The sequence below is a fragment of the Ostrinia furnacalis genome, unplaced genomic scaffold (assembly GCF_004193835.3).
Source record: "Ostrinia furnacalis isolate ACB-3 unplaced genomic scaffold, ASM419383v2 OfSCF0155, whole genome shotgun sequence".
NCBI classification, from domain to species: domain Eukaryota; kingdom Metazoa; phylum Arthropoda; class Insecta; order Lepidoptera; family Crambidae; genus Ostrinia; species Ostrinia furnacalis.
Genome location: NW_021130394.1, coordinates 162,085 through 177,913, shown reverse-complemented (window position 1 = coordinate 177,913; position 15,829 = coordinate 162,085). Strand labels below are relative to the sequence as shown.

Here is a 15,829-nt window from a genome sequence, read left to right as displayed (position 1 = left end):
AGAAGGTAGGGTGGATGGAGTTTAATAGATTTTTATATACTAATTGCACTCCACAAGCTTGTCCACTCTAATTACTGTATTTCCTACTAATGTAACACTAATATCTTTTAAAAATGCGCATTTTTTCTTATATTATGATTTAAAAATACATCACGAAGCACTTGGCAATGTAACATATATGATACACAGGCATATGGACGGTTATAAAATCGGCAAGTAGCAATACACACCATCCAAACCAAACTAAAAACTCAGAGTAATCCTTCTTCTGTAAATTACATACAGAAAATAACACAAATATTTTGTGATATCGCCAATAAACAAATAAATTTACCACGCGTTTGAAGCCAACATGCTTAGGTTATCCAATTTTGTCAATAACTGACAGCCAAATGTATTTTTGTGTGAATAGTTTTTTTTATCTCATTCTATGATATATCTGGAACGTGTTAAGTATAAAATAAATTATTTCTAATGCTTTCGCTGCCCACAGGATTTTTTAAATTATGATGTATCACCCGTGTTACGATGCCAAGAAAAGGGTTAAAAAATGTTCGAAGGTCACTTTAAATATTTTCTACCACTATTTACTCCTAGACGTGATTGAAACTTAATTGAGAAGATTACAATATAAATAAGTGTTGATTGAATAACACCTTCATAAATAGACGATAACTAAAAAGTGGTATCACATACAAAGCAAACACAAGGCAAGGCCACACATACCCCCATCAAACTAAACGCTTCAACAATGTGTTTTAAGCAATTACTTCGCTCGCAATTAGATTAATGTTGTTTATTCAAAGGAACCGAAAATAATATTCATATTCCCTCTTGTAATGTGTGTGCGGGGACGTGTTTAAAAGTAAATAATAATTATCATCTGTCTGATAAATTAAGCACACATAGCTACTCGTAATTGCGTAGACAATTAAAATTTGTTTATGTGTGTGTAATCCATAGACATCTATCTAGAGAGATACCAATGATGATTGCCAAAGATGATTTTGATTTTTGATTGCATTCAGTACGGCTATTCGTTCCCATAGTAATGTACCTACGTACAGCACCAGTACATAGTCAGTCAGTCACGTGCGATTGAATGTATTTTGTTAGTTTGAATGTGCTCATGCTCATTATCCACTACGGTATCAGTACTCAACGTGCGAATAATCTTTAGCAATGTAAACTGTTTACACTTAAAACGTCAACTGCATAGCACATTGCTGTCGCGAGCAATGTGTTCTGTTTTTGGGCATATTGCTGGGACACTGGCCACGCCCTCTTTTCACATTTCCCTTTAGTTTTTGTTGTCTAAAGCGTAAGAAAGGCTATCAAGACCAAGCAATTTAATCAAAACATCTTATTTAAATTGGCTATCAAGACCAAACAATTTAATCAAAACATTTTATTTAAATTAGACGTTTAATTAAGTCTCTACATTTACAGAGTTTCCAATCACATCATTGCGACCTCACCGCAAGCGATACAACCGAACATAACCCAATAATACAAACTTCTCAGCCAATGCGACCATTGGCGGCAAAAGTTGGGTAGACCTGCAGATATCTGGCACAAACTTGTGACACCTGTCGATTGCTGAGGCTATAACGAGAACTTTGCGGTAACTTGGCGTAGAGTCAGGATGTTCCTAATAAGTACAGTTGAGTCACACACAGGCGAAAAGTCGTAGAGAAAACAAAAAAAAATAATTTTAGAAGATTTTGGACGAGATGTATCAATATTATTGATGAATTAATAATATCTCTGAGTGCTGACAGCAGTGATGAAGATTTAACAATACTAATAAAAGTTCTGATAGTTCAACTGAATAAATGCAATTTTTTTTATAATTACGTACTTGTCTTATTTTTCTCCTTAAATTTACGAAAGAAAAATAATAATTCGTCTGATGACTTTTAAAATTCACAAATTATGTTTGAAGTCCGTATCGATTATTCAGTTTATTAATGTTTTTAAGCAGGTCACCTCACTATTAAGATAAAACTGACAGACGTCAAATGTTACCTATTAAAATGACTCCACTATAATATACTTGGGAGTAAAACCTGACATTGCTTTTTCAAAGGCTGAATCGATTTAAGATATGTATTTGGTTACAGTACATCATCGTCATAATCATTATCAGCATCAGGTCTTTTAGTCTTCACTGCAGCAGCATGATGCTCTAATTTTACAGAGGTCTATAAAGGATTTTGACGACACTCACTTTCCTCCAGTTACCTCTTACTAGATCTAATGAGAGAATGCGAGTGGTCTTCTTCTTTGTCGAAACCACACGGCTTGTTTACAGCTTGACATTCACATAATGATCTGTAGTCGCCTCTTTAACGCCCGTTTTCACAAATATTATGAGATCTCACAGTGTGGGTGGACGCACAGGGTGACAAACGAACCAATCACAGAGCTCTATTCAACGCTGTGCGTTCGATTTGCTGCTTCATTTAAGCCTTAAGGCTAGCATCGTTTGTGAATACGGGTGTAAGTTACCTAAGTATAAAGTGAAAAATACTTGAGCAAGGGTTTCCCGTGAACGAGCGACTGTCAACCGTACTTTTGAACGGCAAATTCAGGCACAGTGACAGTGATGTACGAGCGCATTGTTAAGTGACCGATTGGCATGGGAAGGACGGATATCGGCCATCCTGCGATTGTATTCTGACGAAAGAGGGGCTTCAGAACTACCTCTGGATGGTTAACTTAGTGCTGAATGCAAATAAGGCTCAGATAGCGTGCCTCGAATGCCTAAATTTGATTAAAGTTACATCATTAAGAATTATTAATGTATGCTGTCTGATGCATTCAGTTTGTTGCACTAATACCAGCAGAGTGGTTTTCTAAAGAAGTCCCACATTAAATTGTAAGTTCCAGTAAAAGAAGTTGATTTAAGTATGGCGAAAAAAAAATACAGCTATTGTACCTACTAGTATATCAGAATACTTTAAATAGGTACTTAGTTTAATCTTCATTATACTCGGTTAATTACATTCGAAAATTAATCTGTTAAAGTTAGTATAACCAAACATTGTTGATACATTAAGAAAGTTTTTTGCTCTTATCATCACAACATCGTAAGTTCGTAACTACTTGAAACTTTCAGGAGCATTGTCCTCGAAAGGATCCAATATTGCGGTGGCTCTTTGACGAGAACGAGAAGGTAGTCTAAGCTTGTCTCATTCGATCTAACATACAAGTTCCCAAGTACCTTACTTGGAGTTGACAATATTGTCCTTCAAGACCTTTGCAAGTCAAATCCAGGTTTTGTCTTGAACGCCATAAATACAATACTTCTTTAAATTTATTCTAGAGAGTTCTTCAGTTTTCTGAACTTAGGAGATCCTACATTCCTTTATGTAATATCAAGTTGTAAAGTACAAACATAGTTCAGACTATCTGTAAATATCCTTGGTCGGAGCAGCTCTGGTGGAAAGAAAAAGAAAGAGAGAGGAATAAACAAATAAAAGTGTAGACCAGGTGTGTAAGAGAGATGCTATTGCCAGCGAGGAATGTGCAAATGAATTATGTACAATACTTTTTGCAAAACAAATGAAAGATGAAAACCAGGTGTTAGGCCTCAGCCTCGAATTTAGCGGGCAGCGGGGCGGCGGCGGTAGCGGCGCGGGAGCGGAAGGATCTTATGCGTAAAATCAAATAGACCGGTTCTCGAAAACAGCGGCGCGGGAGCGGGAAACGAGCGGGCAGCGCACTCCTTCTTTTGCCCACAATAAATCGAGCGTTAGGAATAAATTTGAATCGAAATAAAATTGTCGCCGTTATTCAGACATTTCGTTTGCAAATAAACACAAATATATCGACAACACAACCCCGAACACAACACTTCGCCGCTGAAGCGCCGCGCGAGCTGCCCGCTTGTTTCGAGAACGGGTCTGCGTTGCCCGCCCCGCTCCCGCGCCGCCGCCGCTCCCGCGCCGCTGCCCACTAAATTCGAGGCTGAGGCCTTAGAGAGAGATGGCAGCTAACAGAGATGACTTTGTAAAGCACTTAGGCGAGCAAAATTAAGCGTATTCTGAAATACATATTATTCTTGCAAAACTCCACAACAGAATGCTTCAGAGCTTTGCTAAGTATCGTGCAGGTTCTTCCCTTAACCTGGTTAAAAAAGGAGGCATTTTACAACTGCAGAGCCTCTTTCAATACTCTACAATACCGCTCACACCTTTGGTGGAAAAGCAGCTTAGTCCAATGTAAAGCATCTCACGTTTGTGTGCAGTTCGTACTAGCGATCGTAAATAAAGGCCGATGCAAGGATGCAATAGCGGGACATGTAGCAGTTAGCATTGTCCAGAGAAAACAAGGTTGCATTTCGAAAATTGATGACCCAATTCAAATACGAGACCACAAAGCATTTTCTTGGGAAGGATCGTATAGTTTAGTTTAGTTGTTATCTAGAAAGTGTAACACTGGTGTTAGATCAAATATGCGTAATATAGCTACCACTAAGTACATCATTATGTCCCTACTTACTATGTAGCGGATAATGAGCTGGTCATTTTCTCCTGTTGATAAATTAACAACAAACTAACGTTATCAACACTGGTGTTGATAACGTTAGTTTGTTGGAGATAGGTACTTTTTCTGGAAAAAGTACCAATCTTTTTTGGGAATGTCATGTCGTTAGGATTTAGTAAGAAACACCGTATCGGTAGGTCATTTCAAAATCAATTAAGGTAAGGTACCTGCAAATTGTCTCCTTTTGAATAATGTTGTTCACTATTAACTAAAGTGCAACAAAATGTTCTTTAAACATAAAAGACGGAGTTCGAAAACCGAACTAATGCCACACCTTGGGATTTTCGAACATAATTTTGGAGCGGGCCAAAGAAACTTCAAAACGACATTTTCAGCTCCAAGCGCCCGTGTAATTCTTGCATGATGCGATCCACCTCAAAGTCCAATCAAAATCCTTTGATGCCACCTCTGCATGAGGCGTTAAATTCGAAATACACGGCAATTTTACCTTGCTATTGGACATCTCAAATTAACTAAAGTGCAACAAAATGTTCTTTAAACATAAAAGACGGAGTTCGAAAACCGAACTAATGCCACACCTTGGGATTTTCGAACATAATTTTGGAGCGGGCCAAAGAAACTTCAAAACGACATTTTCAGCTCCAAGCGCCCGTGTAATTCTTGCATGATGCGATCCACCTCAAAGTCCAATCAAAATCCTTTGATGCCACCTCTGCATGAGGCGTTAAATTCGAAATACACGGCAATTTTACCTTGCTATTGGACATCTCAAATTAACTAAAGTGCAACAAAATGTTCTTTAAACATAAAAGACGGAGTTCGAAAACCGAACTAATGCCACACCTTGGGATTTTCGAACATAATTTTGGAGCGGGCCAAAGAAACTTCAAAACGACATTTTCAGCTCCAAGCGCCCGTGTAATTCTTGCATGATGCGATCCACCTCAAAGTCCAATCAAAATCCTTTGATGCCACCTCTGCATGAGGCGTTAAATTCGAAATACACGGCAATTTTACCTTGCTATTGGACATCTCAAATTAACTAAAGTGCAACAAAATGTTCTTTAAACATAAAAGACGGAGTTCGAAAACCGAACTAATGCCACACCTTGGGATTTTCGAACATAATTTTGGAGCGGGCCAAAGAAACTTCAAAACGACATTTTCAGCTCCAAGCGCCCGTGTAATTCTTGCATGATGCGATCCACCTCAAAGTCCAATCAAAATCCTTTGATGCCACCTCTGCATGAGGCGTTAAATTCGAAATACACGGCAATTTTACCTTGCTATTGGACATCTCAAACTTTGACACTCATACTAAAGCTTTTTTCTACCTACACAAAGACGCAAAGCTTTTAAATTAAAGTAAAATATAAAAATTGGATAGACAAATTAGATCTAGTTAAAATATTCTGGATTACTTGCTTTGAATTTTTACCTATACAGTATAAACTGAAAGAAACGTAAAAACGTGAAATGAAAGTTTTTGACATACTCACAAATACCTTACCTACATTATAATGCAAATCTTCTCTTTGGAGGTAACTTTCGTACTTACTCTTTTAATCTGCATACATTCAAATGGCATTTACTGGGCTCTACTCTTAGGCTCTACTCGTATGTATTCTGTGCGTGCGAGATGCTACTGTACGTAAATGTGCGTGTTTAATAGATTAAAAAAAAACAATTGAGAATAGAAATTGGGCAGTGAAAAAAAATATAATTCTTAGTGGCCAGTGCATAGTCAACAATTGTATGCGGCCTTATTTTAAGTAACTTATATTGAAGTTCCCATTATAGGTACATGTTTAAATATGATTCTCATCATGCCAAGACCAACGGCTCAGACCTGAAATATCTGTTTTCCTAAAATGTACAATTCTCAAAAAGTCGACGTACTCGTCATGTTTGCATTCCTATTTTGTCAGCTTTATCGAAATTTCTTCAATTTAAAATGTGTGCAGTCTTACAAGGTCTTCTACTCTGTAATTTCAGTATGTGTAAAAGCGAACAGTGCACAAAACCTGTCATTCTTGGAGATATGCAATTTTAATTAGTTGACATTTTGAGAAGCTGACATTATGCAAAAGACGTGGTCACATTCTGAATAGCAGCAATAAAATGTAACTCTTTAAATACATTTTAGGAAAACGGAAATTTCAGGCCTGAGCCAGACCAACGATTTAAAAGGAATAAGGAAGGAGAAAAATATCTTACAATAGATTTCATTATGATTAATGCAAACAAACCTTTCTGGACTCAAAGCCTCAAAAACCCTTTGTTCTTCGTTTTCTTATAAAATTATGGCTGTTACGGTCTGTTCATTGAGAACTAATAATAAAACGATTAGCCTCGGTTAGAAACAAATTAATTGAACTCGTTAGTTAAGAGTAACAGTTATTAAAACTGGAAAATGTTATGTAAGACCCTGATCAGTTAATGTAAACTTTGAAAAGCAATATTAAAGAAGTTATTAAATATGTCTCGAATATTTTCCAAGCTATTTTTAAAGTACATTTTTCTATTCACAATGCCTTTGATCCTATGTGGACTGAGACAGTTAAATAAGTTTTTAATTAAGTAATAAAACGTAAATAAAACTAGACTACTTTGTAATAAGTAAAGCACCTAGTAATATTGAGTTTAATATTTATTAAGAAACATTGTATTGAATCTTTAAACATAAAGTAAGAACATACAATTGGAAAACTCGAGAAGATTGGTTGGCATGAAATATCTTTTTCAGTTTATCTTCTAAACACAGCATTGACTTCAATTTAAATAAAATACAAATTGATATTTCTGATAATTCATTTTGGAGACGGATCAAATGATCATTATTTCGGGAAAGCTCATAATAAAAAATCTAATTTTGAAGGATACAAAAAAAAGATCAAGTTTGATTAATTTTTTCTTACTTTTTCCCTAGCGACCTCCGACACTAGCCCATGTTAACATGGGCATATAAATGGTATGGTGAAGTCAGAATTTTGATATCATCATTTTTTTTTTAATTTTCATACAAAATAAATTTAATAAATACCGATTTTTATGAAAACTAAAATAATTAAAATGAAGATATAAATTTTCTGACTTCACCATACCATTTATATGACCATGTTAACATGGGCTGGTGTCGGCTCATATACCCATTTACCTAACACCCTGTATAAAATCTATAGTACAAACAAGTATGGTTAGCGTCACAAGCCTTCAGCAATCTTGAAAATAATGCAAATTGCAACGTTGGCACAGAATTTCCCTTTTGACTTTGGCGTTATTAAAGTCAAACCATATTGCAACCAAATAATAATATGGCAGACAAACATTGACATAGCCCGTCGCTTCTCGACGTTGTGGTACATACCAGACGACACTAGCCGACTGTGGTTGCGGTTCTGAATTTCGCTTGAAGTAAATAATTTTAATGTAGACCATAAATTTACCTTACTGTAAAATGGTTTACTAATAGGTACTAAGGTGGTTTCTAAAGTTATTTTGATCCGTTATATTTAAGTACGAGTATAAGTATTATGATTAGTCGGATAACGTAAACCATTCTAGCTAGACTGGATCAAATCCAAAAGTTGCTAACACAGTGGGGGCGTTTGGCGGAAAAAAAACTTGGAAGCCCTTGTGCAAATGGCGGTTGCAAAGCGGTAAGCGCTGTCACTGCTAAAAATGAATGAACCACGACACTATTAAGGCTGAGTTGCAACACCTAACTTTGACCGTAAAAACGATAACCGATGTTTTTGTATGGAGTTTGACAGATATTTGACGTTTGTCAAAATTAAAATAAGATGGTGCAACTCCGCCTAAGTATAATAGCAAACGTGTTCTCGGCGAAAACTGCAGTAGCCATTTTATTTACAAGTGCTTGGAGCGCTTTTTTCCACCAAACGTACACAATGTGAAATGCTCGTACTAATATTGACATCACTTACACAGCAGTATAATATTTAAAATAAGATTCTACTTAGGCTGGGTTGCACCATCTTACTTTAACTTTGACAAACGTCAAAAGTCTGTCAAACTCCTTAAAAAGCACTGGTTATCGTCATAGTTACGGTCAAAGTTAGGTGGTGCAACTCAGCCTAAGTGAATCAGTGCCGTACCTCGGCAACAGGGCCGTGCCTCCCTTAAGTCTTATCGCTAAACTAATTGCAAGAAACTGGATTTTCTAGAAAACTCAATATCGATGTAGGCCACGCAACACGCTTCATTTTATTCTTGGACGATAAGTAATTTTATCTCGCGTGAAGTTGATCGAGTTAAGTGAAGTTAATGAACGCAAGCGGTGTAAAGTGTTTACGGCGATATGCAGGTAATCTTATAACTCCTACGGAGAGTGAAAAATCGACAAAGTGCGGGAACATGTGCAGGGATAGATTGGCATTAAGTTTCATACTACATACAAGGTAGGTATGTACCAACAATGAATGATTTTCAGACACAAAAAATCCTTAAGAATAAAGAGAAAATATTTTGACTAGCAAAAAAAGTTACGGTAAACTTCATAGGCTCGATTGCACCATCTTACTTCAACTTTGACAAACGTCAAAAATCTGTCAAAATCCATATAAAAATACTGGTTATCGTTATAGTTACGGTCAAAGTTAGGTGGTGCAACTCAGCCATAAAAAAATGATCCAAACTTTTTTTAAAAGGACTACTTAATTCTAACGACAAGCTATTTGTAATGTAGGTATTGATGTGAGCTAGGCCTCACCCTCCCCAACCCGTCTGATCAGCTTGAACCAAATCTTACATTTGCCTCTGTTGAATTGGACGGAGTCGTGTAACTGAAATGGGGACAAGATTATCTGATGATGATGATGAAATAACTTTTAAACATAGGTCTTCAAATTTCCCTTTAAACGTCTTTACATTTTGAAAAGTGGAGCGTGAGGATCGCATTGAGGCCACGTCGAATGTAATCCCTTAAGGCCAACAAGATATTCAATTGTACTGAAATGGGTTTCGAATATAAATTATTGATAGCTCAGCCATACATTTATCTTTGGAAATATAAGCATGAATAACTGATAAAGTAACAAGCCTCTAGAATTCATAACACGCACATTCAGGCGCGTGCTAGATATAATTTATGTAAATTTTCAGGCATGTCTAATTTTATTTATTTTGAGATAAAAACAAATACGTTTTTTGTCGTCCTTTAGTGAGGTTAACAAACAAGTTGTTATGAAAATTTAAGTATAAACATGACAACACAAAGAAGACTAAATAATTCGTAAAAAGTAATGTGTGCTCTTTAATTAGAAATCTCTGAAAGAGATCAAAGGCAAAAGAAAACGCCTCTATGTACATAAATTATTAAACTTTTACAACGTACTGGAATCAAATCAAATTAAGTATACTTACTTACACGTAGAAACCAAGTTCTTCCATTATTCTGTAGTTCATAAAGATAGCATTCCTGTGCTTCATTTCCGCAAAAAGCGGTGTGTTCACGCGCGAGTGGACTTATGGCTCTTACAACACAAGCAACCAATTTACATTCCCATTAAAGATATTCACTATATATGCTGTTAACGTTTACGTTAAGTGCATTTTAGAACCTGTGAGCTGAACGAAAATGCTCACTGGCACGGTCGTGTAAGTCGTGTGTGTACCTTCAAATTTATTTTTTAAGTGTGAAGAGCACTGGTACGTAATTTATCTGAGAGTATTTTTTAAACTTTCTGTTTAATAATGAAAATTTTGTAAAAATATAATTTCTCTATAATGTAAAAAAGATTATATTATCAATGCTAATGTTATAAATAAGTTAACTACACTAGATACAAAAGCTTTTTATTAACATGTTGTAACTGTAAGTCCTAAATTGGTGGTGTGTTGTGAATGCGGATCAAGAAGGTACCTTACTTATTAATTTAATTGCGATGATAGCATAGTATTATTTATTGCCACTATCTTCCTAGACTGATTCTGGATTTCACATAGTTATCAAGCATAATACGATTAAAGACTCAATTAAAATTACGTACGTACCTGATTGACGTGGATGATCTCGTCATTATCCACCAGGACGGCGGAATTCTTGATGTCCCCTGAAACAAAAAACAGAAGATTTAATTTTAACTTCAACCGTAACTAATGTTAATTTAGTCTAACGCCGGTATTCACAAACATTACTATGAGGTCTCACAATACGCGTGGACGCACAGGGTGACACACGACCCTGGACCAATCACAGAGCTCTATTCAACGCTGTGAGTTCGATTTGCTGGTTCACTTAAGCAAGCATCGTTTGTGAATACGGCTGTTAGTCATTAGCACCTAAAGAACAGTGACAGTCTTCACCAACCACATAAATTAATTAGCGAAATAATACGCAAACTAACTCAGTTATTTCGACAGTGTTACCTTTAAAAAGCAGTAGGCTGTTCATAATTACCCTGCTGTATTTATTTCTACTAACGTAATGGCCTCTAAAGAACCTTTAAAAAGAGCCTATGTAGAGCATTACTAAATGCTCAGGGAGTATTAATCAGCATAGTTGCACTTAAATGAAGGCAAATGGTATGATTAAGGAAAATAGCTTTATCGGCTAAATAAACTCAGCTGTGTAGTAATTCCTCGTAGTGGATAAAAAAAATGCTACCTTAGGTATTTTGAATCGCTGAATGAGAAAGTTTTGTTTTTAGTTTTTACCTAATATAGTGCAATAAGCACACGCCATAGATTAGAAAAACTCGGTAAAAATTATTCGATAATGTATTATGTAACATAGCGTACGATTTTACTCTGCACTTATTTTAGATTACACCCTGTATCAGGGACTAACAGCATTAGTATAAAACCATAATGTTTATAATTTATCCGACAGACAAAAGTAATTCCAAAACAATTACTTTTTAATTCCGAAACACAGGGGATTGAATAAAAATCCTTCGTAATTATCCAACACCGTCAAGGATTCTAATCTTAATTTAGGAGGATTATTTTGTACACAAGGGTTTTGGCCATAATTGTTTCATTGCGGGGACTTTAAGTATATTTAGATAAGAAAGTACCAACGTTTTAGATTACATTGTTTTTGCCTTACGTAAGCGTTTTGTGATAATAAATAACACCATTAACCACGTTATTAGAGATAAGATTAGAAAAAGAGAAACAAAACCTTAATGAATCACGCTAATGGGTTATATCGGAATAATGATTATTTTGGTAATTGAACAGTAGGCAATACGTTAAAGCTATAAATAAACATTGTGTTTTTAAACCTTTACGCTCGTTTAGTCCGAGTTTGTAAACGATTTGCTTTAGTGATATTGAAAATTACAATGTAACTCGGACTCCAGGTTATTCTTTAGTGTTTTAGTCTTCTTCTTGTCGTGTCGACAACAAACGTACACTGTGTACGTTAGTCAGCCCAAAACTCTGCCACAAGAGTAGCGTTTTCAGTAGCCTTTATTAAATCTTTCTGCGTGCAGTTGTTTGAGCACGCAGGGCACGACATCATGTGCTTAGTCGACCGGGGAACAAAACCATACTTACACTCCAAGTTTGAGCCATCCAAGAATCCCCCACCTGAACAGATTGTCCTTACTATGGCCGACCTGCGTCCGAAGTCTATTTAAAGACTTCCAGGTAAACCAGGGGAGCTCATGTCCAGGTGGAGGACTCCTAGACATAGGTACAAAAGGGCAGGGAAATGTTTTTAGTTAAATTGTAATTTATGACAAAAATGTTTTCAGTTTCAGCCTCAATGCAAAATAATGAGGGAGCCGTGTAAGTACAATACATGGTCCTTATTTTTTAGACCAACTTGTTGAATAAAATGAGTGTTTGAAAATTATTCTTGTTTTAGCTAACCCAATTCTTTTCCCAATTCTTTAAAATTCCCAATTCTTTACCCGCTGGCTTGCACGTGCTTTGCGTGCCAGACTATGGTCAGTTGAGGTTGTGGGTTTGAAATCCGCTGGGAGTAAAATAATATTAGCACGATCAACATTAAAATTTGTACCCGTGGAGTTGTGTATATGTTACGGTTAATGTGATAAATTGAAAATTATTAATAATAACCGGTTATTATGAATAATTACCGACAGTTGCGGTAAAAGTGATAAATTAATCACATTTAACAGTGATTATTTAATAATTCAAGCTTATAGTACTAACAAATTTCATAAAAGAGAACAACATCTTGTGTATGTGCTCGTGTACAGCCAAACTTTTGAACGTTTTAATATCATATATTAATATAATTTGGCATAATGAGTTTGGAATGTTTCTTGCATAATATTACTTTTCCATGATGCCTATAACATAATGTTTTGATTTAAAGTGAAAAATAGGTTAGGGTGCGGCGGGGGTGGCCCTTGGGCCACCCCTAAGCCGCCTATTTAGTTTTATACACACATAAATGATCTCATATTAATCACTTTTACCAAATCATGCGGTAATTATTCATAATAACCGGCGATTATTCATAATTTTCACATTTATCACTTTGACCGTAACATATATACCAGTTTACAGTATGAGTATTGAGTATGTATAGACAACGGCACGTCAACGTAACCACTGTGGATCTTTGTGCAGTTGTAATAGGGGCGAGGTTAGGTACAACAAAAATGGGTAGCCTGATGTGCTGTCGTGTGTACTAACAAACCGTGCTTAGTTAGGATAACTATTTTAAGTAGGTTTGGGCTGGATTATTGTTGCGATAGTTGTTACAGAAATCGTAAACTCTTTGAATTTCAGTATTGTACTCTTTTGCATTAGGTGACGAACAAAAGATATTTCAATTATTTTAATCAGTAAGGCACATAAACCAAAATGACACTGCACTCAATTGATGAAAAATAATCTATTGTCTCGTACAATAGCTATTAAATTAAATATTATAATGAGTGCGTGAAATTAATTGTAAATCGAATGCTAAATATGATCTTGAAACCAAACTTTTATCGATGAACCATATTAAAAGTAAACATTATACAAAATACATATTCAAATGCCAAATTATGCATTCTCAAATGAAGGGTAATTAAACACCTTTTATTAATTAGTACGAGTAATTTTGAACTTAAATTAAGCAGTTTTGTAGTGGGTGGCATTGACGCGCCCTCTCACGCAATATTATAATAACTCTCCCGTTTTGATTTATAGGATTCGTGGTGAGTCAGCAATTTAGAGAAATTCGCAATATTTTAATTTAATGAAAGCTCTTTAATGGTAAGACTACTATAAAGGTTCTCAAGAGCTAGATACGTGTGCATGTTTTATCCATTAGCTAAATTCAAAATAAACTACATTTGTCTGGTAAAAGCAAATAGATTTTGTTAATTTTTACACCGATATAGAACAAAACATTTGTAATATCAATTGATATTAAGTACTCCTACCTACTTGGAAGTTAAACAATACACAAACTCGCAAGGGAAATCAAATTGATAATAACATTTTAAAATGATGGTGCTGCTATCATAAAAACCCATTAACGAATTCATTTAGGCAACAATTTATTATTTGTTTTATTTGATGAAGTTGTTTAATTGATTCATTCCGGTAATTTGTAGATACAGATAATATTTAGTTAGTTTAACAAGATTTTTCTTATTTATCTTCTTTTAATCAGTTAAAATTCTGAAGGGCATTTTTTGTTGTTTTTAACTTTTATCTTATGCATGATTATATGCATGAGTAAGCAGTTCGTTCGTTTCAGCCAAATGATGTCCACTGTCGCGGGAGGTGCTAGGATGCGAGCGGCGCAGGACCGATCTTTGTGGAAATCCTTGGGGGAGGCCTTTGTCCAGCAGTGGACGTCTTTCGGCTGAAACGAACGAACGATGTCCACTGCTGGACAAAGGCCTCCCTCAAGGATTGGCACAAGGACGGGTCCTGCGCCGCCCGCATCCAGGCACCTCCCGCGATCTTCACCAGATCGTCGTTCCACCTAGTGGGGCGCCTGCCCACACTATAGGTAAGCAGTGTCTGAGTTTAAACCAAAACAGTGTCTACACACCCCCTTATAGGTATTAAGCTACTAACAAGAACAGAATACTAGCACTCGCTTGGCTCCACAAGTATCACGAAGTAGGTACTCAAGGTGCTTATAACTTTCGGAGGTCTCGTAAGCTCATCTGAGATGAGCAGTAACACTTACTTCACTGTTTTATGACATGTAGCTACTCATATTGAAGCAGAAGCTAGACGAACTCAAAATATTTTCTTGTCTCACACAATCTACAATATCCGGACTGAATAAGAGAAGAAGAAACGTTTTTGTATACTTCCAATTATGTATACTCTGAGAAAAAAGCCTACTACGAGTGCATAACAAAACTTCTATAAACAATTCCTGCATTATGATGTTTTCCGAGTTTTTGACTTAAGTTTGCTGGCTATAATATAGTTTCTGCAGTACGCAACGTAGGTTCAAACAATCACGAGAGACATCAAATTCAAAAATTAAAATTCAAAATTATTTATATAAGTCTTAACAAATGTTGTGAGTCTCATCCTTTTAAGTTTGTAAAGCTTGTGTTAGAATGAGACTGCTATCAACTGTGATCCGGTCACAAAGACCACATTCCGTTGTCCGAGATTTGATTCAAGCGCAGCTATTGCTCAGGCTTCATGCAAAGGTGGTCCCTATTCATGTCCCTAAGCGTGTTGTGACGTCATGATTACCGACTGGAGCAGTGCTCTGAGCATGAAGCACGTTAGCTGCTTAAAACGGCTTAATAAGTCTGAGTGCCTACGCTCCTGCTTGTTACAGCGAACCCAAAACGGTTTTAAGTGAAGTCATATTGCTGAATTTCAGAGTGCAGGTTTGTGTGTGAATATGGATTCTTATTTTGTTTTCACCACTTTCAATATTATGAAAAATCTAAAACTTTAATAACGGTATCGTTATAGCCAATGAGCCGCTGTCATAGTGTCACACTAGAAAAGTCAGATTAGAGGGACGCACGGAAGAGTCCGCGCGCTTTTGTGCTAAGTGATGAATTGTATTTAAAATGAGGCAATACATTGTGAAAGTTAAGTATCCAGTGTTTTATTTATTAGACATCCACCAGCCTTTAACAATACATGTTATTCTCTCATTTATATTAGGTACGGCAACGGCCAACAAAGTAAACAACCAATTCGTACACATTATCCCTAATCGTCAATAAGGTGTCAACTTTTAATAAAGGATGTTACGACATGCTAAAAGGTCGAATCAGACCTAAGGGATCGATAACAATTAAAACTTTTCATTTTGAAACATACTGATAAAAAGTTTACATTGAGCTTTGAACAATACTTTATATTGTTCAAAGCTCAATGCCTGATTGAT

At 36.0% G+C, this 15,829-nt stretch overlaps 1 protein-coding gene across 1 annotated transcript in view; it reads right to left on the bottom strand.

Annotated features, from left to right (window-relative positions):
- The window catches only part of LOC114353094 (otoferlin), a 132,548-nt gene that overhangs the window by 78,823 nt on the left and 37,896 nt on the right, over nucleotides 1-15,829 (bottom strand). The window contains exon 2 of the mRNA XM_028304925.1: nucleotides 10,528-10,586. Within this exon, the coding sequence (XP_028160726.1) occupies nucleotides 10,528-10,586 (59 nt within the window). The remainder of the gene's footprint in view (nucleotides 1-10,527; nucleotides 10,587-15,829) is intronic.